Source organism: Lagopus leucura, unplaced genomic scaffold (genome assembly GCF_019238085.1).
Source record: "Lagopus leucura isolate 7727_CA_CO unplaced genomic scaffold, USGS_WTPT01 Super-Scaffold_100016, whole genome shotgun sequence".
Classification (NCBI taxonomy): domain Eukaryota; kingdom Metazoa; phylum Chordata; class Aves; order Galliformes; family Phasianidae; genus Lagopus; species Lagopus leucura.
The window spans coordinates 868100-894448 of NW_024962270.1; the positions used below are offsets into that span (position 1 = coordinate 868100).

Below are 26349 nucleotides of genomic sequence, written 5' to 3' on the forward strand. Positions count from 1 at the left end.
AGCTGCCTGCGGACTGACATTTGCTTCTATTGATTTCTGCAAACAGAGGGATTCCGAGAGAGAATAAATTCCATAGAATAGCAAGGAGAAATAGATAGTCACTTTTCCTGACTTTTTTCCAAACATTAAGTTAATTTAGAGATGTGGGAAATACAACGTCCTGCATTTACGTACAGTGAATAAGTGAGCTGGCATTTAAAGCACAGGGATGACCACGCTAGGCTGGCTGGTGCATCTCAGCGGTTTCATCAGGAATACCCCACACCAGTTAGTACAACCACTCCTATTTTCTGTTGCCATAAAGGCCCTTGTTTCCCCCAGCAACACTTTCACACACTAAATATTGTGGACGTTTTATCTCATGCTGAGCTCTTGCTCCCTCCTCTCACTAACCCCAGCAGAACGATACTGGGCTGAGGAGCAAGTTAGCTGTGTGCCTTGCACTTGCCAACAAGCAGTTACATTTCCAGGAATGGTCCTACTTGCCCTCTGTTGTGAAGATTAACATATGGCTCATTTTCCCGTGCTGGCTGTAGCTGCAGATATTAGAGAGCTTTAGGGGCAAGGCTGAACTACTCCAGGCTTGGTCAACTGCATTTCTATACTCAGTCCTGACTTGATGGGTAACCGATAGAACTGTTTCATCCTTGTTCTGTGTGGGAATTACACCCTGCATTCACTGGGGAAGACTGTTGTTGCATGTAGATATGTGCTTCCTGCCACCATTTTGTTTTTTTGGGGTACGTCCTACGATATTTGTTGCTTCCACGGTGCTGTGTTACAGGCAGAGGTTTGTGAAAGTTGGTATGGTTTCTTTTCAGCATGTGGTGTCCTTAATGCTCTTTGTGTGGTAGATGTAGTAGTATGAAAATTTCTTGCTTTACGGCTCCACCTGAGTGATGGTGATATGCCAAGACCCCAGTGAAACGTTGTCAGTGGAAGTGTATGAAATGGATCAACAAATCTTCTGAGCTTAAAAGCATGGAAAAATCACTGTCATTGTTCAGGAGGCTGCATATATAGATAGTATAGACCTCTGCTGTACAAAGAAAAGGAATCATGAGAAAAGCAAGGCGAAACCTCTGAACAGCACTTAGATCTACTGTAAGATAAATATACCCATCTCATACGTTTTTTGAATTATGAACTTTTCCAGGATAGTATGAATTAACTCAGAATTAACTCAATTTTTTCTACTTCCTTTTGCATCTGTCTGCTGAATTGATATCGTTAAATTCATCAGAGCAAATGATTTTTTTAAAGTCTCTAATTCATGTGGCATATCCCTGGAAGTTCTGACTCTACAGTTCCCTAATAATCATTAAAATAAGCACAAATACCCTTGTAGGGTAGTTCACCTCCCTGAGACGTAGTAGTAACAATAGCATTAAGTTCCCACTTCTTGTTTTATCAGCACATGCTGGGAAAGAGGCTCTGATGTGATTCATCGGCTTGCGCAGTAATTAAATGGAAATTACATTGATGGAAAAAGGGCCACATGCCAATTTCTCTGCCTTGCACTAATTTGCACACAGCCTTATTGACGCAATACAATCCTTTTCTGAATGGGCAACTCACAAGAGAGACAAAATATAATCCTCTCTTTCTTTTCTGCCAAATTGTCATTAAAGATGCTAATGAGATGAGGGGAATTTGTGCATGAACTTGTCATGGAGCCTAGGCTGTGATTACCAATATGTGCTGTATCAACACTTTGGATTCGTGTATTAGTTTCAAACATATAGTCCACTTCTTCCAGTCTCTTCTGCGTTTTCACTTTTTAATAATCCTATCATGGAATCATAGAATGGCTTAGGTTGGAAGGAACCTCAAAGATCATCCAGCTCCATACCCCCTGGCTGGCTGTTCCCCACCAGTCCATGGCCTCGGGCACCTCCAGAGATGGGGCACCCACAGCTCTGGTCAGCAGTGCAGGGCCTCACCACTTCTCTGTGAAAAATTTCCCCAACGTTTAACCTTCATCTCCCATCTTTTAGTTGAAACAAGGGGAATGGCTTTAATCACCCCTCTAGTCATGTAAAAGGCGCAGTATTTTGTGGGCAAGACAGAATTGTTGGTCGAATTCGGCTGATTCTCAGTTGTTTCTTGGGTGGTTTGATTTCTGTTCCTGTTGACGTGCTGGCTGCAGGCTCTCTTGTCTGACTGTGTTGGAGATATCGGAATAGACCAGTTGTTACCCTGACCAATTCATTTCCACCTTCTGATGACGTATAATCTTTTGTGATGTGTTTATTTTAGGTAAGTTTTAGGTGTTTTGTTTGTTTTTATAGAAGTCTACTTCCACCCACAATCAGACGAGACAGCTGTAGGAAAAGGTCTTGGTGTTGCTGAGATATGGAAATTGTATGACAGGCTTTTACCATACCTATTTGGCACCCACTGGGATGCAGAAAACAGTAAATGCATATCTGACAACTATTAATATTGATGACTGGTTTTAAGAGGCAGTGGAGCTGCGTCCTCGTGTTTGTTCTGAAAGGTGACTGCTTCTCTTTCTGCTGTGTAAATTTTGAGTTTGTTAGGTAAAATTCTGAACCTTTTGTTTATCCCTTTTGATCAGCTTGTCAAAAATGAGTGCAAAGAGAGATTGCTTATCAACACAGCAGCAGATGAAAGTTGTGAGTATGCTTTTACTGTTGAAATCTAAATAGCTGCCTGCATCCCAGATGCACAAATGTGGAACAGGGTTATTTGTTGTGCATAACATGGCAAGTTGATGTTGAAAAGCACAAACATGAGAAAAACAGCTTCCAAGATGAAGCTTTTTAAATATACCCATTTCACCTTACTTTATCATCTTTCCATATAGATTCTTTTTCAAGTGTTTCCTAGACCACACTGTGTTAAATATCTTGGAAGTAACTATTCTACTAGGGTACCCATATCACTCTCTTACATCTGCTGAATCTATGGCAACACTTCATTATGTTTTGCTAGATTATTATGTTAACATGTTATTTTATTATCATAGTTATCACTGGCTTTGATTTGTAATCAACTGCAAGTACATTGTAATAACAGTATAACGATGATAATAGAATAATGTCGCACTTGATTGCAAAGCAAAAACAAGTCTATAAAAAAAAAAACACCCAATCATACAACTTCACTAAATATCATTTCTTTAGTTTCCTTTTCTACCTCATGAGACCACTATAATTTTCTGGCTAATAGCATTGTTTCTAATACATCAGTACGCCCACACCTCATTTACCCGTATTAAATTAAACTTCAACTTCATGTTAATAGAACTTACGATGGGCCTTACAATTTCTGCAAATCTCAAAAATGAAGGAGTTCAGTTGTTCCCAAATGGTGGTCATATGTTAAGTTTCACCTTGTCTCTGATGTTGCCTGTGTGCAATATGTTCTAACATGCTGAGATGTTGTTATGTGAAACGGGATCACGTCCTGCAGTACTGCTGTCTTTAATCCTTCTCAGGATTGCAAGCAATGTACCTACGTTGAGTCTTAGGGAGGGATGTGAAGTCAGGATTAATTGATCATAGAATCATGGAACTGTTTGAGTTGGAAGGGACCCTGAAAGGCCATCTGGTCCAACTCCCTGCACTGAGAAGGGACACCCACAGCTCCATCAGTGCTCAGAGCCCATCCAGCCTGGCCTTGGGTGCCTGCAGGGATGGGGTATCGTCACCTCTCTAGACAACCTGTGCCACTGCCACCCCACTCTTATTGCAAATAACTTTTTCCTTCTATCCAATCTAAATCTCCCCTTAAGTAGAAATTATTTACAGTAATAGTAATCTTTAGCATGCTATTTTGTGGCGTTGCAAATTGGGCTGTCAAACCCAATGACTGGGTAGTTGCTTGGACTGAAGGGCTGATTCCAGCTTGTGCCGTGTCAGAAATCCTACAGGAGTGGCAGAAGTTCAGTCTGTTGTCAATATCCTGCTCCTGGGCTGAGGAGAGAGTCAGTCTGCAGGCTTGTGAATATGAGAAAGGAAGAAACATTGCAACACGCCAACATGAAGTCTGCAAGCTGTCTTCTCTCCGAGATTTAACGTAAGGATGTCTTCAGTGTGGTTCTGTTTGTAGCTCAATGCAGGCAGGCTCGATTAGATGAGAGCTTTTAAAGTTGGAACTTTCTTGTGGTTACAGAAGTGGAGCAGATCATGCCAGGGGGTCTCCTCTTGCATGTCTGTGTCCTGCAGGTGTCTGGACTGTCTAGTAAAGCTGCTGTGCTGCTGACAGAGAAATGTGCTTTCCAGCAAGCACCACGTTGCTAATATTGCTTCCAGACCTTGTCCTGCTGTGGAAAATGATTTTCCAGGCCTGTAAAAGGAGCCTTCAGTGTTCCTGTGTGCTCACAAAATGGAGAAGCACCAAATTGCTGGTGTCACTGAGCTCTCTGGGTTATACACTTCCAAATCTGGATGTGTAGTTTCTTCAGGCTATTCAGCCTGCACTTTCAAGGGAGGTGCCTTCATTCCCTCCTATGGTTACAGAGCTCGAGCATCCTGCATGGGCAGCTATCAACAAGCTGTGTCCAAGTTAAACTGCTCCTCTGCTCTGCCATGGTGATGGTTCTGGGGCTGGAATAAGTGAGTAGTACAAAAATCATTGGGCTAGCAAATTATTTCAGTGTGAAAGCCACCAAAGATGTTCAATCACTATTCAGGTTCCTACAGCAGAAGTTCTGAAGGGGTGAACTCCAAACTGGTACTTCTCCCACAGTGAAAGGTACATCTGTTCTCGTTCAGAAGCAGCCAGGGTGTGGTAGTCAAAAAGGCACTCAGTGGTCAGAGGACAGCAGGTGGCACTCATGGATTTGGAGCAGAACTTTCGGGTTTCCTAGAAAACCCTAGAAATAGTATTGTGCAGTTGTTTCTTTGGAGCATTCCCAAAGCTGCCATTTCTGTCTGTGCAAAAGTAAAGAATCAGACATGGCAATGGGCTTGGAGGAAGTTGAAAAGGGAATGCATTTTGCAAGTCCTCCTGAGATATTTGGAATTGGAAATAGACATCTCTGAGCATGACCAAAATACAGCCTATCTCTTTTGCTTGAAGTGATTTCTTGGCTTTGTCAGTTTTACTGAGCACACTTTACCAAAGACTGCTCGTGCTGGCTTTTAACCTCATCAGGCAAGAAGAATGTGACTCACACTGGCAAGCAGCTCAGCCAGATAATTAACCCACTGTCCCTAATAGCTGTCTTGTGGTTGAGGAAGGTGTGCTGCACAGTAAGAAGCAGAGCTGATTTACTGGACAGCTTTGATGTTCCTAAATCCGTCAAAGCACTTAAGTGAGGGTGACGGAGCACTGGAACAGGCTGCCCAGGGAGGTGGTGGAGTCTCCTTCTCTGGAGATGTTCAAGACCTGCCTGGATGCCTACCTGTGCTACCTGGTGTAGGGAACCTGCTTTGGCAGGGGGGTTGGACTCGATGATCTCTGGAGGTCCCTTCCAACCCCTACAATTCTGTGATTCTGTGATTCTGTGCATGCTGAACATTGCATTGGGACTGGAGTGCTGTTAGCATGTCACCACACTCAGCATAGCCAAAGTGGTGGCTGTGTCCTGTTCCCATTCTGTAAGCAAACAGGAGGCAAAGCCAGTGGCTGCTTTTGAAATTACACATCTCTATTTGGCCTCGTGTTATGCTCTGTTCCTTGAAATGTGTTTCTTTTCTTCCTTATAAGTAACTCAGTATTGAGGATACAGGGAAAAATACTGACCATAATGCAAGGTGTGCCAGATTGAGAAAATACCTGAAAACACCTTATCTGGATACATTTGTGTCCTTTCACCAGCACCAGAGCTAGTCCAGGTTCCCAAAGTGGGACAGTCTCAACTTATTTTGAGGGGAAGCATTTCATTTCAGAAAGAGTGGTGAGGCACTGGCACAAGTGGAATCACCATCCATGGAGGTGTTCAAGAACAGCAGAGATGTGCCACCGATGAACCTGGTTAGTGGGCATGGTGGGGAAGGCTGGGGTTGGACTTGGTGATCTTAGTGGTCTTTTACAGCCTTAATGATTCTATGACTTGGATGTGGGCTGTAGCACAGACACAAGCAAATCCTTTGTGTAGTGTGGCACCATAGCAAAATATCATCTTCTAGGTGCAGATGTTCAAGCGGTGGTCACAAACGTTGTGTCACCCTCCTTCTCTTTCTTGGTCAATTCTTTTACCTTCCACTCCCTTAGTGATCATATTATCTGAGAGCCCACCCTCTGCTGAGCATCTGCTGGGACACTTGGGGGCTCACAGTATTGGAATATAGAGCCTGCTCAGAGTATCTGTGGCTGCATCTGGAGTTTCTCTGTGTGGACACTGTGTCCTTGTGTTTGGCTCTGACCAAATACATGTTTGTTAAGGGATTTAAATAGCTTTCTCCAGATAAACACAAACTAAAAGCTTAAGCTCTGATGTAACCCAACATCCAGTAGTTCAATATGTCAGAGAAACATCCAATTCCACTCTGTTGGTGATGAAATCAGAAGTATTGGCACTGCTGCCCTTGAGATCAGCTATTCGTACAGCCAGGAATCTGGGTTGCATGAGTGTGGTCTGTTCTGTGGACGTGGTGATAATCTCTGAGAACTGTATGGGTTGAGCAGGACGTTCTGTACTTCTCAGGAACGTGGAGGTTTTCGACATGGCTGGTTGTGTGACTCTCAAGATGATACGAACGTCTCTCAATCATTTCTCTACATAAATTTGAGGGAAATAAATTAGCAAAAAGGAGATATGTAGCTTTACACTTGCTGATATGCTATTTTGGTCTAAGGAATACTTCACTTCCTAGATAAGAGAGAGAAGACTAAAATCATTTAAATTCTTTAGTCCCTTGGGAATAATGCAATGCAATAATGTTAAAGCCCTAGCTTTCTATTTTTGTGAAGCCTGTGGCTTCCATGAAACTTTGTAGTGAATACTGGAAAGTGCTTGCATAAAATGCTTCAGTAGCAACAAGTTAGTGGTGACAGTGGGATAAAGCAACCTTCAGCATAGAATCGTTAAGCTTGGAAGAGATCACTAAGGTCATCAAGCCCAATCATCAACCCATCTCCACCATATACCACGTCACTTGGCCATGGGGCAAAGGTTGTTTTTTTCCACAGCCCACAGTAGTGTATTTCCCTGCAGTGGGTAAGAGAATCTTGAAAAGATGCAGAATCTACCAGAAAGTGTCATCTTTTGGCCATGCCTTCTGGGCTGCTCCTCTCAGATACACCAAGGTAGCCTCAATGAACACATTATAGAGAGCCCATGTTTTGTTGCCATTTTAACAGCTGAGAGTGATGCACGGTGCTGGGACTGAGTTTAGTTCAAACATAATGACTTCCTTCCATTTTTTATTCCCTTACTTTGAGGCTATCAGTAGTTAAAATGAGGCAGTATGTGCCAGAACCCCAGTGTAAGAAATAATTCTGTGATTTTTAAGTTTTGATGAAGCCACCAAACAGCGTTAAGAGAGGCTGCATCTGAACTGGTAAGCATCTTTAGTTCTTATTTTGCACCTCTTGGTTTTGTGTTTTTCTCAGTGTGTGCTTTATATACGTTTATGTATATGTATGTAATGCATATAGATCTATACGTGATTTATATGTATATACTTATTTATATAAAATGTAATCAGGAGCCTTATTCTTCTTTTTCTGTGATTTTGAAGGGTATTTTCCCCTTTTTATCTGTCACAACAGTTACAGAGCACTGGCCTAACACAATAAATTTCTTCTGAAACCTTTTCCAAATTCGTGTTTACAGCTGGAAAAGAAATGACTGCTGCAGCTCGCTGTGTTTGCCATGAACAATTTTTGAAGTGACAGTGATGAATTTTACATAACTCTTTGCTTTATTGTGATGTAAGCAGGTGTTTTGTCACCCAGCATCATACCAGCTCTGCCCTGAGCATTGCATTGAGTATTCCCTGGAGGTATCCTGGGGCAGATTGTGCTATAAAGCAGTCAATATGTACAAACAGTAGCAACTTTTGTAAATGTAAATAGAGTGGGCAAGACCATTTGTAGCGTGGGGTGTGTTTGTGTGTGTTTGCCAAATGGTATCTACTCCAGCTGAGCACAAAGAGCTGTGGAAAGCTCATGAGATCGTTTTGGAGCCTTTGGGGAGGAGGAAGAAGGGGCTCTTGTATCAGCTTCAGTCTATTCTGCAATCCCACAGCCATTTCATCCACAGGTTCAAATGCTTTTTTCCGGTTCAGCTGTTCTCCTACAGCCTGGATTAATTGTTTTACCACTGCACGTGTTTAATGTTGCTCTCATGTGCTGTGTTTTGGATTGTTCAGCCCCCTCCTGCTGCAGTGGCTCTAATTTTGACTCTCGTGCACAATGACCACGACAACGATGTTATGCAACGCTTTTAACCCATACATATAAAACCTCTGACAAAAGCAATTAAATTTAATTGCTGCCATCTTTCTTGATGGAAAGCGCAAAAAAAAAAAAAATTAAGGGCACTCTCATCTGACAGCAAATTATCTGCAGACAGAGATGGTCTACAACTTTGCCAAAATGCTTTTGATTTTCTGTACTTTGCTGCCAATGTTTAGTGCCATCTCAGCTGTTCGTTGACACACGGGAACTGCATTTTGCTTGTTCAACTCATTGAAGTGTGGGAGGTAAATAAAAAAACCCACACCATGGGTTTTTACCGTGACTCCTGCTTCAATATGAGTCTTTTGACCCATGTTTCCCATGAGATGAGGAACCTTGGCCATTTGGGTTCCATGAGATGCTCTTCAGCACTGGAAGCTGAAGATAGGATACATAGGATGGGATAATAGGATTCCACGCATTGGTTTTTTATCCTAATCAGAGCCAGAACCTCTGATCTAGAAATAATATCACTGCAATAGACTTCTATATACTTTTCTCTATGAATTTGTCCAGTGGAAACTTCTAGCATCCATAAAATGTCTGGAGGCAAAAAAATCTGCAGTTGGTTCATGCGGTAGGTGAAGAAATATCTCCCTTTGTTCTGGCCTGCTAATTTCCTTCCATCAGGTTTACCAGCCAATGCATTTAATGTTAGACTGATTTCAATGGCAAAGATTAATTCAAAGCACAAAACTTTTCTTCCAAAGAATTCGGGTGTTGCTATCCAGGTGCTTAGCACCGTTTCATTCTTTCCAGAGGCAAATTCAGACTGAGATGCATGCTTTCAATTGGAGATGCATTTACTAAAGCTTAGAAGAGCTGTGGTCCAAGAATTCTTTGCACTCAGTGCTCTGCAATTCTAATTATATGGTAATTTCTATCATTTGTGTATGAAATTCTGTGAAATGAGAGAAAATAGAACTAATTAGAGAAATGTTACCTTCTGTAGATAGAGCCGTTTTGAGGATAAGATTGTTTTAAATGTATAACATTGCTTTTTTCAGTCTTTGCATCTTAACTCAGTCACGGGATACGTTCCCTATGTTTTGTACGTTTATTTCAACAGAAATAGCATCAACTTTTTTTTCCCCTTGGCTCAGATCTCTGGCTTCATGCGCTGTGTAGGTGTTTTTCAAACACACACACCGTGCTTGGAAGCAACTGTGTTCTGAGATAGGATATTATGTCCTGCCCTTCACATCAAGGTGTGATCATGCATGACAAGCTGCCATTCTACACATTTCCAGACATTTTATTATCGCAGATCATTTTAAGAAACTTCCTGGGAAGGTAAAACATCTCCTCACTTAACTGCCTTTTCAGCCAGAAGCGCAACGGAGTGGCTTGGGATGCAGACTGAAAGGGTCAGCCATTAGGAAGGCTCTCAGACCACATTTGTCTTTACACACATCCTGACAGCTTATCTGGGCGCTAACTCTGGGCACCACTGCTCTCATCTGTTTGCAGCTATGTGTGAGAAAGGACTTTGCTCCAGGGCAGGTGGTGGTTCATGCTGTGCCAGAGCTGACAGCAGAGCACCTCAGCTCTCTCTATGAGTATAAACACGGCTGCTTTTATTCCTCTAAATTCTTTGGGTATAGTGCCATTGCCCAGTCTGCAGCAACAGCAGAAGTAGTTCCAGTGGGAATCAGCTCTGGGAAGTGTTCAGCTAGCTGAAAGGAAGGAACAGAGGCTATTCATCATCCAACAGCGATGGAAAAGTGGTTGCTGTAGAAACCTTTTCCAGATCTGGTAACTGTCAGGAATCAGAAGGTGCCTGCTGCCGTGGCAGAGCTCCCACACACAGGGCAGCCTGCAGCCTGCTGGGGACACCTGAGGTGTTCTGGCTGCCTGCCTGGAGGGGAGACCCAGCCATCCCATTGGCATCCCTCTGGGCAGAGAGTGCTGCACAGCCATGGTCGCCCCAAATGTGTTTCCCAGTACTGCTCCATCCATCACAGCACATTCCCCAGTGCTTTTCTTCAACTCAGATGCAAAAGCAGCAAGGGGACTGAATGGATTTTAGATTGGGCCGGCAGCAAAAGCCCAGGGCTGTGCAAGAGCACCTGTACCACCTGCAGGGGATGAGGCTTGCTCTCCCCTGGAGCATTCATTGAAGTGTGCAGCAGTGCGAGCCTCCTGCTGCTGACAGGGAGCAGAACTGGAATTCAAAGGACATCATTGACAAAATAGCAAATCAGACGTGTATTTACCTAAAGTTCTGAAAATTGCAGATTAATGGCAATGATGTCCTAAGCTCATTGCAACAGAGAACAGGAGGCTTGGAGTGCGATCATAGCTTCATGAAGTCACGATTTAACCAAGCTCAATGGGTGTTTAGAGCAGAGGTGCTTTTTGAAGTGGAGAGGCTCCAGCTGCACAGCACTTTGTTTCCTTTGGTAAGGATCTCTTAAATGCTTGCTGCTTTCATATCCATCCAGTGTCAGTTTCCTATCCATCCAACGTCAGTCCCTCTAGCAGGCGTGGTGCAGAATTGCTGGAAGAGCAAGCATATCTCCCCAGGCCTGAGCTCTTCTGCTGTGGGTTTTGTGAGTTACTCAGCAGTTCTGTGGATTTCCCAGTGCTAAATGAGCTCTTGTGTTTGAGCTGTTCTGCTCTGCTCCCTGAGAAGTGTTCATCGGCTCCATCAGGACAATTCTTAATCATTTCCTCTGCTTCCATTCATCTTATGTTTTTGCATGTAAGGTAATATGGGTCTTTCTTTGTCTGAGTCATTTGTTTCAAAATATGCTTTCTGAGCCTGATATTTCCCTCTTTCCATTTGGGCTTGATAACATGAAGTAGCAACTTTCTGACTGTAACAGTGGTTCTGTAGTGTGACGTCGCTGGTCCTTGGGGTAGACTTCAAGATTGCTTTAGATATCTGTGTTCTGAATGAAGATACAAGAATATCTCATTATGCAACTATTATGAAATCTCTCATGTTTCCAGCTGCTGTAGATACTGTTGATTTATTTTGCTATGTGTGCTAGAAGCCCAGTGCTTGGCAAGGACGCACCACTGATCTCACGCAATCCATTCTGGGCATTAGCACACAGGAGTATCATCCAAAAATCAATTTTCTCTGAGCTTTAATTGAAATACCAGTGCCTCCTGAGGATCTCTCTGGGTCACTTTTATTCTCAAGCCGTGCTTCAGCCCTGAGTAAACTAATTCACAAACGCAGGCTCCCAAATCAGCTGTGTGCCAGCTGCTGTCAGACATGGCTGTCAGTGCTCTCTATTGGTCTGCTTGTTCCTCCAAACAGTACCGCTCAGTTCTACCCCCAAAGCAATTTTTTAGCTTTAGCCACTCAATCCCAGCAGCTACGTGAGGCGGCAAGTATTGCTCTGTTTTTAAGGGAAACCAGCTGGGGAGAATGTTTAAGAGAAGTAGGAAACGTTGGCTGGTGGTTGGACTGTCAGTAGGAGAGCTGTTGGCTACCTGTCTCCTGGGAAGACAGAAACTAAGGAGTAGAATCGATCTGATTAAAGCTCGTATCACCCAGCACTATGTAATCCATTGAAAAACTGTGATTAACCAATGATAATTAAATGGAGTATTGGTAGAACGTGTGGGGAAAAGTGCAAAAGGGGACGGCAATGGGAATGGTCACCTGGAGGCATTGCCCAATTAATGTCTCTTCATGTTTAACTACTGCCACAACGAGTCTTGGAAAACAGCTGTGTGGAACTGGCTGTGGGTTTGTGGAGCTGGCAGGATGCCCCCAGAGGGGTTTCCTTGTCTGCTCCTTGTGCACATACCTCTTTCTGGTACTGTAGAGTGAAAATACCCAAAAGCTCTCGGAAATGATGGCCTAGCTTCCCAAATTATTTCCTTTTCTTTTTTTCCTTTCATTTCTTTTCTCTCTATGTTTCAGATTATGCTTGGCCTTTGCCTAAACAGTTGTGCCCTATATGGATTTCCCTAGATGTGCTCTTTTCAACTGCATCTATAATGCATCTCTGTGCCATCTCTCTTGATCGGTATGTAGCAATACGCAATCCCATTGAGCACAGCCGCTTCAATTCCCGCACCAAGGCTATTATGAAAATTGCTGCAGTTTGGACCATATCCATAGGTAAGCAATGCGGCTCACGATCTTAACTGTGTCTTAATGAATAACAGTCTTCCTCCGATTTTCCTTTAGGATTTTTAAGGGGGTACTCAAATTAATTTACCTGGCCTGCATGACTGAGTATAACAGATGATGACTATGAAATAGAAATCTTTCGTTGTGGTTGGTGGGTGCCAAAAGTAAGTGGTCGTTTTCCAGAATCCCACCACTTCCCATGCAGAAGCATTGCTGCTGTGTGCATATCAATATGCCAATAACAAGGGAATGGAACTGTAACACTGCAGTGTAAACAAAGCAGAAAATAGCATTAGCAAAGAATCTGAACGTAAAACCCGGCCAACACAAATGAGGTCTGCGCTGCTGTTGCCGCAGTTAAACTTCTTGCAGTTTAAGTAAGGCAGTGTGGACCTGAAGGCAGCTAACTGCCAGGTATTTATTGCCTCTGGTGCAGGCTTTATAGCCTGTATTACATTCCACTGCATCCAGATTGTTGCTGGGGCTGAGTTGGAAGTCGTAGTGAATGAGGAGCAGGCATAAAAGATGACAATTTTGTGTTACCTTGATAAGAAACAAAAAGAAGTGGTAAATAAAGCAGCAGTAAAATAGATAAGAAAAGGAAAAATGATAGCAAGATGATGGTAGTATTCTTTATTATGTGAAGGAAAACATTTGGGGTAGAATTATTTCCATGCGGTCTAGAAAAGAGACATTTGGGGCAAGGTGAGAAAGGTTGGACGACCTCTTCCTTCTGTTGCATTGCCTTTTTTTTTTTTTTTTTTTTTTTTTGTGAGTAAAAAGCAGTCTGACAAGTATTTAATGTTTACCTTTCCTTTCCTAAAGCAGTTGTCAGTTCCTGAGTGGTATTTCGAGGAAAACAATGCTTCAGGTGCTTGAACTTCTCCTGGTTTTTGCTTTCCAGTTGTAGTGTGATCCTTGATGTCTGGGTGCTGCAGGGTCTGCTTCTGATGAAGCTTGTCAAGGAAAATGCTGACGGAAACAAGGAAAAAAAGAGAGGAAATACGCCTTCTCTCTTCATAAGTGTAACAGGAACATGTTAGGAACACGTTTTCATGTGGTACAGGCCTGCTGTGCGTGTAATGTAACCCGCAGCAAAATTGCATTGGATTTAATAAATTCATTCTGAGATAGGAAAGAAAGGTGCTGAATTCAGTGCATGAGCGTTTGCATGCAGACAGCCTCTCCTGCAGGACCCTCAGGCAAAGCCAGCTCTGAGCCCATGCAGCATTTTGCACTGGAGCTCCAAGAGAGCAGCCAGCAGGGCCCTTCATCTGTCAGCAGCATCAAGCAGCACATTGCAGAAGCCCACGGATGGGACCATTCTGCTCCCACTGCTGGAGCAAATTTGCACATTTTTGCCTGCATGCTGCAGATGTATCCTTGGATAAGCTTGCTGCTGAACGTGGGCGCCTGCACAAGGCACTTTGAGGGCTGAGCTGTGGTTTGGATGGTGGGTCCAAATGAAATCAGATGAAGAATACTTCGTGTGTAGTTCACTGAGTAAGCAGACTGGCACACAGCTCTGGGGCCTGAGCAAATAGATGGAAAGCAGGTGTAGGGCTGCTTCTTCCTGGAGTTACGAGGGTGGAGATGGCTCAGGATGATGGAAATCAGGAGCACTGCAGGCTCTACTGTTCTCTGAGGGCAAAAGTACTGAACTGGGAAAGGTAAGGTGATTTTGTTCTGTTGTGGAGTTGAATTGCTTCACGGCTACCTAGTTGTCTTGTGTGATGCTGAGCACTCTGCATTCACAATAGGATGTGAAAAGAGCTTGGAAAGGAGCTGGAAGGGCACTTTTCTTTTGCCAACGCGTGGCTTCTGAGCCATCAGTGAGACACTGGGTGCTGATTTAATCCCCAGCATCCAAAGGCTTTTAGGAAGAAGCTGTGAGCGATCTCTCAGCAGATGTCTGCATTGTCTGGATTCTGGTGATGTTTTGCTCATCCCTTTTGCTGTAGATACAGCTGATCCATGGAAGTCTTTCCTTGCATGCCTTTTTGTGAAGATGGAGTCAGAATCAATAATTCTGTTCAGGGTGTGGAGCAGCAGGGCACTGAAATGCTGCTGGTTTTCTGTCATCCCCAATTCATGTGATAGCATTTATCTATCTACTCAGACTTTCTCAATGAGGTTGTATTAGCAGGGAAAGAAAAGCACTCTTGGTACGTCTCTAACTTATTTAGCATAACTATTTTAACTTCATAAACCAATGCAGAATTGTGACAGACAAAGGAATCAACTGAACATGAAATGAAAGAGAAGAACCCACCTCAGGTTTGTTACCCACCAGTTTTACCCCACCAGTCACTTGTTAAGACCTGATGAAAACACACCATTCTCAGGAGGATGAAATGGGTTGAGCAAATTCACCTCCCTTCTGTGTTAGTATCACAAAATAATCTGTGCATCACAGCATGAAATCAAGTAACAGTTCCTAAATAGAACAAAGTTCGGACCAGTCAGTTTGTATTTCCCAAATTCTGCTTCAGTTGGACCAAAGAAGCTTTTAAATATATCCCAAGTAAAGAATCCTGAATTCCGTTCCCCGATCAGAATTTAAAATCAGAAGGCAAAAGCATGGCATCTCTCTGAATAGAGGAGTTCTGCATTCCGTTTTCCTGAAATATTAATGCTGGCAGCAAAATATATGATAGAGGTTCTTTGATCACTGAGCTATGAATTTGGCAGGTTGCACAAGCCGAAACTCATGGCTGGGTTTTGAAGCAGAGGAACACGAGAGGTCCTCCCGTCTGTTGGCAATTGCTTTGCAAATGGATCTGTTCCAATGTCCTCTTTGTTCTGCATCTAAAGTGCATCACAGTCAGCTGCCCTGTGTCTGAGCAGACAGAACCAAAGCGACATTCTGTGTCTGGGTGGAGAAAAGTGGGTGCTGTGGAGTGCTGGGCTGAGTGCCTTGTGAACAGGGTTTTTGTGGCAGCGCTCTGCAGAAGCTGCAAATAGAAATGTAGGCAACGGAAATGGCCACACAATTGAAAGTGAAAATAAACTATGGCGATGAGCTTGCTGGCAGAGTTGGGATGTTTCCTGGCTTCGGGCTTTGCATTGTTGCAGGTGGAAAGGTTTACACTAAAAGGTGTACCTGACTCTCTTATCCTGCCCTGAAAAAGGTGACCTTGGGCCATTTTTCCTGTTAGATTAGAGAGAGGAGATCTCCATGCAGCATTCAGAAGGGGCAGTGAGGCAGCCAGACTCTACATGCACAGCTCATGATAGAGGGAAAAGCATTAAAGCACCATCAAAGATGCAGGCTGTGCAGCCTCCTTCATACATGTCATCCTAACAGTGTCCTTACGGGGCTTTCAGCTCTCAGCTGAGCCTCTCCCTGTCTCACTTGATGGAACATTTTTAGAGTGGCATTGCTGGTATTGAAAGGAGTTGTATTTTTCTTACAGGCTAAAGACAGATATTGCATGGAAATGATGGCTGAGGCTGCTAGGAGCTGCCATTCAGCTGTTCTTGGGGATGAGATCGCACACCCATGTGTTTGTTTGCAGACTTCAGGCCCCAGACAGCAAACAAAGCTTTGGACAGATATCATGGAAAAGTTGGCCAAAACACCACTAATGGGGGAGTCAACCAATGGAGAGTCTAATGCACTCCTAGGATTTTGCTGAGGCCTTTCTTACTAAGCAGGATTGTTCTATTTGTGGCCTGTCCCTTGGTCATCACCTTGCTTTATGGCTTAGAATGCAGCACTGAGGCTTTTTCTGCCTTCGTTTCCCGTCTGTTTAAATTGCCTACAAGGTTGTTTTCTCTGAAGCCATTCTTCTGCCTGAGCTGCTGTAGCTTGATTCCTAAGGGAGCATCAATCTCTCTGGCACATCAGCAGCAGTTATTGGGGTGATGAAGACCATAGCAGTTGAAAAGCTGAGTTTGTAGCAAGGGAGCTGCCTTGGCATTTCTTTATGGACGCTGAACTTAGTTTGATTTTGACGTCAAACGCCAGTGAAATATTTTACCATAGAGAGCAGCAGGTGGTGACAGTCTGTGTTTTGTGCAGAAGATGGATTGACCATCCTAGCAGATGCAATCCTGGGCGAAAGGGAGATACTGCTGTGTCCTACTTGAGGTTGCTGCTCCTGGGCATGAGGTCAGGAATTGCTGTGTGATTTTAGCGAAGCAAGAGAACTAACTTAGCAAAACAGAGGGGCAGGTGGGAAAGTCATTTATTTCTTTTGTCTTCTACTGGCATTTACTAGTTTTCCTTCTGGGCTTGGGTTGTTCAGCGCTCTTACAAGGTTTAAGTAAAGGTCAGCAGCTTGCTCAGGCACAGGCAGTAATTGCGTTCCTCTGTTTGCAGTTGTGCTCTTTGCAGGCAGGGAGATCCTTCAAAGTTCTGCCCTCTTTTATCTTTGCCTTTAAACCAACACAGGGCTGGCACCGTTGTTCTGTTAGAACACTTTGATAAAATCAGGCCTAATCCATCCCTGAAGGTGCGTTGTTGCTGCATTAGCACATGAAATGCGCTGCAATTAGTCTGCTGACATATGGGGAATATGGAATTTGTATGTTTTTGAATGCTTCAAAAGATGACATCCTTCAATTTGCCGCTGAAGAGCTCGCTTCCTGAAAACCAGTGCCTTTTCTTTCTTAATGCAAGTCAAGAGGCTGCTGTCTGCTGGGGTTTGTGCTGCTCACTGTCTGTTAGTTATTATTAAAGAAGCATGCAGGCATTTTGCAAGACACTTCTGTTAAGAAACCAAACAGAATTATTTTAGTGTTCTTTTTTTCTGAGAGTCTTTGGAGAGTCAGTTCTTTAATACTAATGCAAGGTTACAGCAGCTGCTAACATTCAGGTCAACCTACTAATAAGTATGAGGGCAAAGAAATGGACTTAAACAGGCAGCATTTAGCATGGACAGCAGTGTTCTTTTGCAGCATAGGCAGCTGTTGTGACAGTCATAGGCTGTATGCCTGGCACACATCTCTTTCTCTCTGTTTCTCCTGCAGTCCAGACCTGGGGCCCTCAGTACAAGAAAGATGCAGAGCTCTCGGAATGAGTCCAGAGGAGGGCCACTAAGATGATCAGAGGGCTGGAGCACCTCTCCTGTGAAAGAGGGAACTTAGCTTGTTTAGCTTGGAGAAGAGAAGGCTCTGGGCAGACCTCATTGTGGCCTTCCAGTACTTGAAGGGAGCGTATAAACAGGAGAGGGAATGGCTGCTTACGAGGGTGGATAGTGATGGGACAAGGGGGAATGGTTTTAAACTGAGACAGGGAGGCTTAGGTTAGATCTTAGGAGGAAGTTTTTCACAGAGGACGATGAGGCACTGGAACAGGTTGCCGAAAGAAGGCTGTGGATGCCCCATCTCTGGAGGCATTCAAGGCAGGGCTGGATGTGGCTCTGGGCAGCCTGGTCTGCTGGTTGGTGACCTGCACACAGCAGGGGGTTGGAATTGGATGAGCATTGTGCTCCTTTGCAACCTGGGCGATTCTATGATATTCTATGATATCTTTTCATCGTGTACAAATGCCAAGAGGGTGATGGTGAGGGCCAAAGCCCACCTGCGTTAGCAGAGCCCTCGCCATCGTTCATAGCAGGCTTTGGATCCAGTTCTGACACAGGAAGGGCTCCCAGCACCCCCAGGTATGAGCAGAAAAACATTTCTCCACTTGTGTTCAACGCTGAGAATCCCACGTGTGGAAAGGCAAAGTAAACAGCAGGCTCATGTTTCCTTTACTGAGATTGTTATCCCTGAAGGAAATCAAATCTCTTCTCATACAAGAATGTTGTGAAACAGAATGAGAATTATTTCCTTTCTTAGCGGAAAAAAGCCATGAAAAACTCCACCTTTCCAGTAATCTCCATCAGTCTCATAGGCTTTCATGAAAGAAAACAAGTTATTGAACACAAACACAGTATTGTTTTTCATTTACTCCTACATTTCGTGACTGTCAGTTATACATTTGGATTTTTTACCTGGCTTTTTCTGGAACACGTTGAGGAAATGTTTTACAAAGCCGTATTGGTAATCATTTGGGTTTTGTTTTATTAATTGTGAATCTGTGGAGAGCATCTGTTACTCTGTGTCTGCAGCATTGTCTTGGCCCTGTTTGATGAGCTGCTCTGCTGGCTTGAGAACAGCTCTGATGATGACAAGAAGCAGCAATGGTAGAACATCTGTAAGGATGGTGATGAGTGTGCCAGCTTGGTGCAAGGATGAGGTCTGGGGAACGTTCTGCAGCAGGGCTCAGAGCTGAGCAGTGGTTGGCTCAGTCCCTGTGCTGGTGGAGTGAGGTTGGCTGCCCTCTGAGCAGATGATCTCTGTTCTTAACTGTGAACGGTGGCAACTACAGCATTAGTACTGTGGGTGATTCGGGTCAAGAGGAGTATAATGCCTTCTCTGTGCTCGTTCCAACAGCTGAATTGAAACAAGGCAGGGACTCCTGCTTACCTTCGTTCAGATGCCACAGGGATGCTTACTGGTATACGCAGCACACGGTGATCGGGGTAAGCTATTAAAACCAAGGTCAGGCTGTGAGCTGTGGCTGCAAGGAGAGATTTGTGCATTTGGGATTGTGGCAGCTGTGATGTTGTAGGAACCCTCCCACAGAAGGAAACCTCTCTGGGGTATCTGAGACCTTCACAGCCCTTCACTTCTCTCTGTTGGGGGTGTAGAGTTGCTCCCATTGCCCAACTGACTCGGTTCCCCTGGGGACAGATTGTGGGGTGAATCAGTGATAAGGCTTATATTAAAGAGTTCAATTTATGAAGCCATGATTAAAACATGTACCTGCTGTAACGAAATGAGCTGCAAAGGAGAAGTGTGAGGCATTTGAGATGAGATGAATGCTGCCTGTTCATCAGTAGTGCTGTAGGATAGCCGGCAGCTGAATGAATACAAGTTGGCAAGCTCCTTGGAGGGCATCTTTCTTCCTCCTGCTGCTTAATAATGGGATTTTCCTGGATAGGAGGAAGGAGCAAGCAAAGGCCTGGTGATCACTCTTTTCTGTGCTTTCTCTATTTTAAATCCCACTTTGTTATGAAAGAGGTGGCAGGCATTTTCCCATTACTGCTGCTACCTCCTTGTTCCCTGTGGTCACTGCTGGGGAATCTCATGCTCATGCAGAGATTTAGAATGCCATCAGCACTCCTGACTTGTATATGCTCATCATACCCCAGAACTAGATCATTCTTCCTGAATGTACTCTGTGTGTGACCATGAGGTGAAACCTCATCTCATTTCCTTTGATGAAAGCAATAACACTAAATTCCATGATGAATACTTCATGAATAAGCCTGTATTCCTTTCTGTGGTTTGTTTCAAGGGATATGTGTTTTACAAGACTGTAAAGTATAAAGCTACCCATGTAAATACAATCCCAGCATAATGTCATTGATTTAAATCAGATTTTTTCTTTGTGCAAAGGCTGTTTGGTCCACCTCCCACCGTTTTTGGGATGTCTGGTATTTGATGGAGCCAAAGCATCAGAAAGAGGCATTGAACAATAAAGAGTCAGTGTCATGATTGGCTGAAGGTTATTTCAGTTACAGACTTGGTACAGGCAAGTTAAAAGATATGTTAGAGAGGAAGCAAGTACCTTGCTAAGGGTAAGCTGATACGCATTAGTGGGATTATCACTTGGGTTAAGGAGTGCATGCTGTAATCACAGGAGGCATTTATATTCATTACTTTTCGAGAAGAAATTCCTTCACTGACTTACTGGCAAATGGTAATTATATGGTAATGACAGATTGCAGATGTATTCTTCAGAATCTTGGAAAACACTTAGCTGGAATGGGAAAAATGCCCTGGTTAATATCTTTAGCATGTTACTCTCTCTCTCTTTAGAAATTCAGACTCTCAGAGAAATAGCTCTAAGACATGTGCTGCTCACAGCTATCCAAAAAAAGCCATCCAGACACAGCAGTGACCTCAATATCAGTTATTGCTGGGGAGAAGGAAGAGCATGGTCAGCCCTACAGATATGTGTAGAAGGAGAGCCCGTGGCCAGGCAGGAGCTGTGGGAGAAGCAATGGGGGAACAAGAGCCATGCTGCTCCTTTCTGAGCCATGATGATCTAGCTAGATCTGGCCCACCATGTCTCTTCTGACATGTATATAGGTAAAGAGATTCCAAAACATTTTGTTGTTGCTTCTGGCTATGTGTAGACAGATTTCCTTGGAAGGCTTCAAGTCTCTTCCAGTGTGGGACTGTGATCCCACGTGCCAAAGAGTTCAGCAGCATGGACACAGCTGTCTGCAGAGACCCTCTGGGCAGGACTCCTGCTGCTGCTCCAGGTGTGCCTGATGTCCTGAAATCCAGGACAAACCAGCTGCGCCTTTAGTAGGAATTTGAAGTAGGGTTGCTTGTGATACTTATCAGTTTCATGCTGTTTGTGGATGAATGCCTGGGCAGGCAGGGCATGCAGGGATCACTCTCTGCTTGCACCGCAATAAGGACCCAGAAAGCTGGGAGCTTTTCTTTCAGATGTCCATGTTGCCGTGGTAAAAGTAGCCATTTTTCTATCAGGATTATTTTAATGTCTTAACCAAACGTGTTTCCAATTCTTCATTCTTTTGCCTTTTGATCATTTTCTTTTGTAATATTCACTAGTATCTACTCTGTGCCCGTGATTTCAAAAGGTCCCAAAGCAGCGTCCGGCTGTGACACAGCAATGGAATGACTGTCATTTCTACACCAACAAAGACTAGAAAAAGTGCTTGACAGAGCAGTTGTGTTGGTTTTGCTGTGTTGCTGTGGAGCACAGCGAAGTTGTAATTGCTCCCAGTGAAGGGTGCTCACGTCCTGGAGCTGCACTCTGGAGTGTTGTTACATGAGGCTTTACCTTCCACGTGGAAGTAATAACTTCTCTTTCAGGCAGTCTTAGGCAGTGGGCTAAATGCATGCAGGATGTGCACCTTCTGTGCTCCCTCTTTGGAGCCCTGTCTGTCCTGTTAACCATCTCTTTTTTGTTCTTGTTCTTCTAGGGATATCTATGCCCATTCCAGTCATTGGTTTGCAGGATGACTCCAGAGTGTTCATCAATGGGACCTGCGTCCTCAATGATGAGAACTTTGTCCTCATTGGGTCTTTCATGGCGTTCTTCATCCCTCTCATCATCATGGTGATCACATATTGCCTGACCGTCCAGGTGCTGCAGAGACAGGCCACAGTGTTCATGTGTGGAGAGGTGCCCAAGCAGAGGAGAAGCAGCGTGAACTGCCTCAAGAAAGAAAACAACACAGAGCACATTTCGATGCTTCACAACCACGAAGGGGCATCGCATTTGAACTCTCCTGTGAGTAAGGAGGCAGTGCTTTTTCGGAAAGGAACTATGCAGTCCATCAACAATGAGCGAAGAGCCTCCAAGGTCCTGGGCATCGTTTTCTTTTTGTTTCTCATCATGTGGTGCCCATTCTTCATCACTAACGTCATGTCCGTCCTTTGCAAGGAAGCCTGCGATAAAGACCTCTTGAGCGAGCTCCTCGACGTGTTTGTTTGGGTGGGGTATGTTTGCTCAGGGGTTAATCCCCTCGTATACACACTCTTCAATAAAACCTACCGCAGGGCTTTCTCCAGTTATATCCGCTGCCAATACAAGACCAGCAAAAAATCAGCACTGCGACAGAATCAGTGCCTGAATGTTGCTTCGACAGCTTTATACGGGAAAGACCTGACTTTAACTAGTTATCGAAATGGCAATGAGCTCAACAGCATGGAACTAGATGAAGCTGAGGAGGGCCTTGAAATGCAACCGGGGACCTCAGAGCTCTCCATAAACAGCTGTAATGTTGTGAGCGAAAGAGTGAGCTGTGTGTAAAGGTGGCTCACACACCTTCGACTGCGGGCCATCTGTGGCCAAAACACATTGTATAAAAATGTAAGCGTTGGTCAATGGACGATGTAAATACTGCATTCTGAACAAAGATTTTTTTTAAGGAGAAAAAAAAAAGATTTGTCTTTCCAGTCCAGTACTTAAAATCATATATATTAATATACTGCAGTGAAGTTTAAGGTTCTATATTTACTGTTAATACTAGATCAGATCTAGTTACTTTGCATATGTCATGGACAAAATGTTTGAATTCTTCTTCCAGTGCATGAACAAAAATGCTGAATATTTATCTCAGGTGGCATTTGCTGGAGTCCAGAATGGCACGTTAATAGTTATATATCAAATACATGCTATTAGACTTGGTCAGTATAACTTTCTTTTTCAAGTTGACAGTAAATATATACTTTAAATCCTCACCCCTATTTGTGCCGTGTAAAGAGTGTACAGAAACCTGGCAGAGACAGCATAAGAGCTGTAGGCAGCTGGCCAGGTGTGTCGTGGTAAGAGTCGTGGCTCGCTTGCATCCTGGGGCAACATTTCACTTCTAGGGACCATCCTGCTGCTTCCTCTCCATTCACCACTTTGATCCTAGGTTGGGAATGTGTTTCTGGTGTGGTGTTGGGATCGCTTGCAAACTTGGAGGGGAAGCATGGGAAAGAGAGCCAACTTGTTATCTGCTTTGACCATTTTAAAAATGGAGGGTGTCAGATTTGTAAAATGCCCTCTCTTGTTCTTGTAGACTCCCATGTACTCCAGGATGGGGGAAGCAGTACTCAGAATGGCTGGCACTGCCTTCAGAGGACCGTTTGGATGATCAGGTCATTGGTTGACCTGGAGAGGAGAGCTCTGGCTTTGTGAGAGCTCACCTTCTCCATCCCCTCACTTCTTTAGTCGTTAGCTTGTTTTGCATTTATTTTTCCAGAGACAGGGATGTGCAGTGCTGGGGGTAAAACAGTGCATTGGATGTAGAGCAAAATGTGCCGTGCTCTCGGCACAGGTTGGGAGGAGGCTGCAGGATGAGGGATGCTCTTCCCCAGGGGATGCTCAGGAGAGGGGCATAAATGAGGATCCCTTTTTTCCCCAGACTTGGGACAGGTGTGCAGAGCTGGACAGGGTGTGTGGCTGGAACGGTTTGCTATAGTTTAATAACAAACTATGATCAGGGACAGAAAGGAAGCAGACAAGGAATTACAACTTGGAACACGTCTGTATGGAAGATTAATCTGGATTATCTGTTCAGTTTGATTTACTCAATTTCACTCCCAAAGTAAGTGATCCTATATCATGTTAAAGCCACTTATATCTTAATGAAAACATCCACATCATGTTTTAATGCAGTTGAAGTAATCTGCTTTTAATTCACACCATAAGCAATTGGAATTAATTCCTCTCTGTGCTCCTGTGCAGACAAACCCTGAAAGGCACCAACACGTCCTTCTGGCACAGTGCCTGTGGGCGATGCCACTTGTGCAGTTTGCCTTGTGCAGGGTGCTGTGCGATGCCAGATCTAACCCGTAATGTTTTTACATCTTCATTAACTAACACACAAATGCTGCAGTCATCCATCTAACGTGGATGTATTTAGCACTGCTAACAGCCTCTGCCCATGAGATTCCTCAGAACAAGAAGCGTACATGAGGCAGGGATAAGTTGCATTTTACTGATGTGAACTGCTTGCACTCTAAGCTTGCTGTGCTCATCCCCTCCAGAACCCAAGTGAAGGAGAAACACAACATTCTGAAAGCACACTGGTGCAGTGTAGCGCTGTTGCTTTGCTGTGCACAGCAATACCTGGCTGAGACAGGTTGCATCTGCTGCTGGTTTGTGTCTAGCTTGATTCAGTGAAGCTGGTGGCCCTCTCTTGTCCTTCATTCTGTCCTGTGCAAAATCCGTAGTACTTCCATGCAGGCAGGCGAGGTATCTGAGCAAGGTGCATGGTGTGTGCGCTGATCTGCTGATGATGGTGCTGGTTGAATGCTTGAGAATGCACCCTGCCTGTCCAGAAAGGTCTGTAACCCACAGGAAAAGCACTGTCCAGAGACACAGACTTGTGCCTTCAATGACTGCCCTTTGTTCTGTGTCAGATGTGGATATCTCAAGTGGTACAGAAAAATCACAAAGATCGCATTGCTTTCAAAATTCTACTTTTATTATTTTCCTTGGGTGAATTCACAGCTCATCTTTTACAGCCATATATTTGTCTGTGTGCATATATGTGCGTGTACATATATATATGCATGTATGGATAGAAGTCAACCAGACATGGAAAGCATTTAGCAATAAGTTGAATTTCAGTAGCTTCTAGCACTTGTGTGAATAGCTCATTGACCACAGCGTCCTCCAACTTGTACCACACAAAGGTGTTCTCTTTGCATAGGAGCCTTCACGTCTTACCTCTGCCAGTTCTGTTGTATGGGCAAAAAGGGCACCCGCTCTGTTGGATGTAAATAACAAGACCTGAACTGAGAATTTACAGAGTTTTTATAAATGTTTTTAAAATAATTCAGCACTGGGACTGTAAATATGTCGAGCGTTGCTACACAGCTGGACCCGTTCTGATGGATGTTCTTCTCCAGATAACCAGACAAGGGGACTGCCTTATAGCCTGTGTTATCTCCCTGCCAGGGGCTGATAACATTTTTGGGAATGATTAAACACTGTCTCTTACCCAACTTCCATTGGGTCATTCACATCAGGGTTTTGTGATGCTGCTATTAATTTATTAAAGAAAGATTGTTGGTTTAATCACTCTATTTTTTTTTTTCTTTTTCATGGTCTATTGGAAAATAAATAAATGGACATGCCCTCTTTTTCTTTCCTATTTCACCAATTAAAACATATCCTGATCAAAAATATATCTGACCAAAGTTAAAGTAACAGCGAGAAATGGAGATAACGATCTTTGTTTCTCCTCCCCCTCTCAGATCATAGCCTGTGGTTGTTTCAGCCATAGCAATTAGTGCAGATAACCCAACATTTCTACCATGCTAAACAAAATAATGCTGAAAAACAGCTCTTTCCCCGCTTCTCCTTCCTTCCTCCAGGAACATCTTTTGAAAATGATGTTTTAAAAATTGCTTCAGTTTGAAGAGTTAACCACCATCACCTCGCTCTCATAGCAGCTTTGCTATGCTGAATTGTAGCCATTACCCACAATAGCGCCTCAGGATTACCCTCTGTGGGCCCTGGGTCAGTGCTCACATCTCAGCTCAGGTACAGTGATGTCTTCTGTTTGTTCTGCCTTTCGTGTTCTTTGAAGAAGAAAAGCAAACCACAAGTAGCTCTGCGTAAGTATTATTTAGCTTTTAATGAGGAGTGTTTGGTGTTCTGGCAGGCAAATGATGGTAACTCGGTGTTGCAAATGTGGCATCCATCATGTGAGAAAGATGCAGATGTCTCTTGGGCAGGTTTCCTCCCTGGGTCATGGTATGCTGAGCTGAGAACTGCACCTGGCTTTGTCTCCATTTCTCTCCAGGCAAAGAAAACTGTCAGAAATTCTTCCTGGGAAGGAGCTCCCAGAGGCCACCAAGACTTTGGGCGTTGTAATGGAAGTGTATTGGTGAAGTTGGGGGTACAGGTGGATGGCTGCAGACACCCAAGGTCAGGCTGGATGAGGCTCTGAGCACTGATGGGGCTGTGGGTGTCCCTGCTCAGTGCAGGGAGTTGGACCAGATGGCCTTTAAGGGTCCCTTCCAGCTCCAACGATTCACTGATTCTGAGTTGCTGTAACAAAATATGCTTTCATTTCTTTGTGCCTGTGAAGTTGCTATTGACTGTTTTGTCTCTCCCTCATTTTTCTTCGAGTCCCAGGCCTCCTGCTTTTGGCTTTTACCCACGCTCTGAGCTCATGCTCTGGAGCTGTCAGGAGCTGACAAATACCTACGAGGTGTGTCATTCCCTCTTGGCTGTGCAGGGATGCTGCAACCCCAGAACAACACAGAGATGGAATGTCCTCAGGTGAGAGATTTTAAGTCTATCTGAGACAGACAGTCAATGCAGCAAGGCATGTTTGCCCATTAAACAAGCACACCAGCAGATCTTTAAGCAACAGTTACCCAAAAAGTTAAAGGCAGAT

The 26349-nt window shown here is 44.1% G+C and overlaps 1 protein-coding gene across 5 annotated transcripts in view; it reads left to right on the top strand.

The window, feature by feature from the left end:
* Positions 1-25007, top strand: part of HTR2C (5-hydroxytryptamine receptor 2C) — a 193651-nt gene extending 168644 nt beyond the window's left edge. For 4 of the 5 annotated variants that reach the window (XM_042876871.1, XM_042876874.1, XM_042876875.1 and 1 more), the window contains 2 exons: positions 12260-12460; positions 21427-25007. In XM_042876871.1, coding sequence (XP_042732805.1) covers positions 12260-12460; positions 21427-22259 — 1034 coding nt within the window. In that variant the 3' untranslated portion in view covers positions 22260-25007. The remainder of the gene's footprint in view (positions 1-12259; positions 12461-21426) is intronic. The other variant, XM_042876876.1, reaches the window with a different exon arrangement.
* The last annotated feature ends 1342 nt before the right edge of the window (positions 25008-26349 follow it).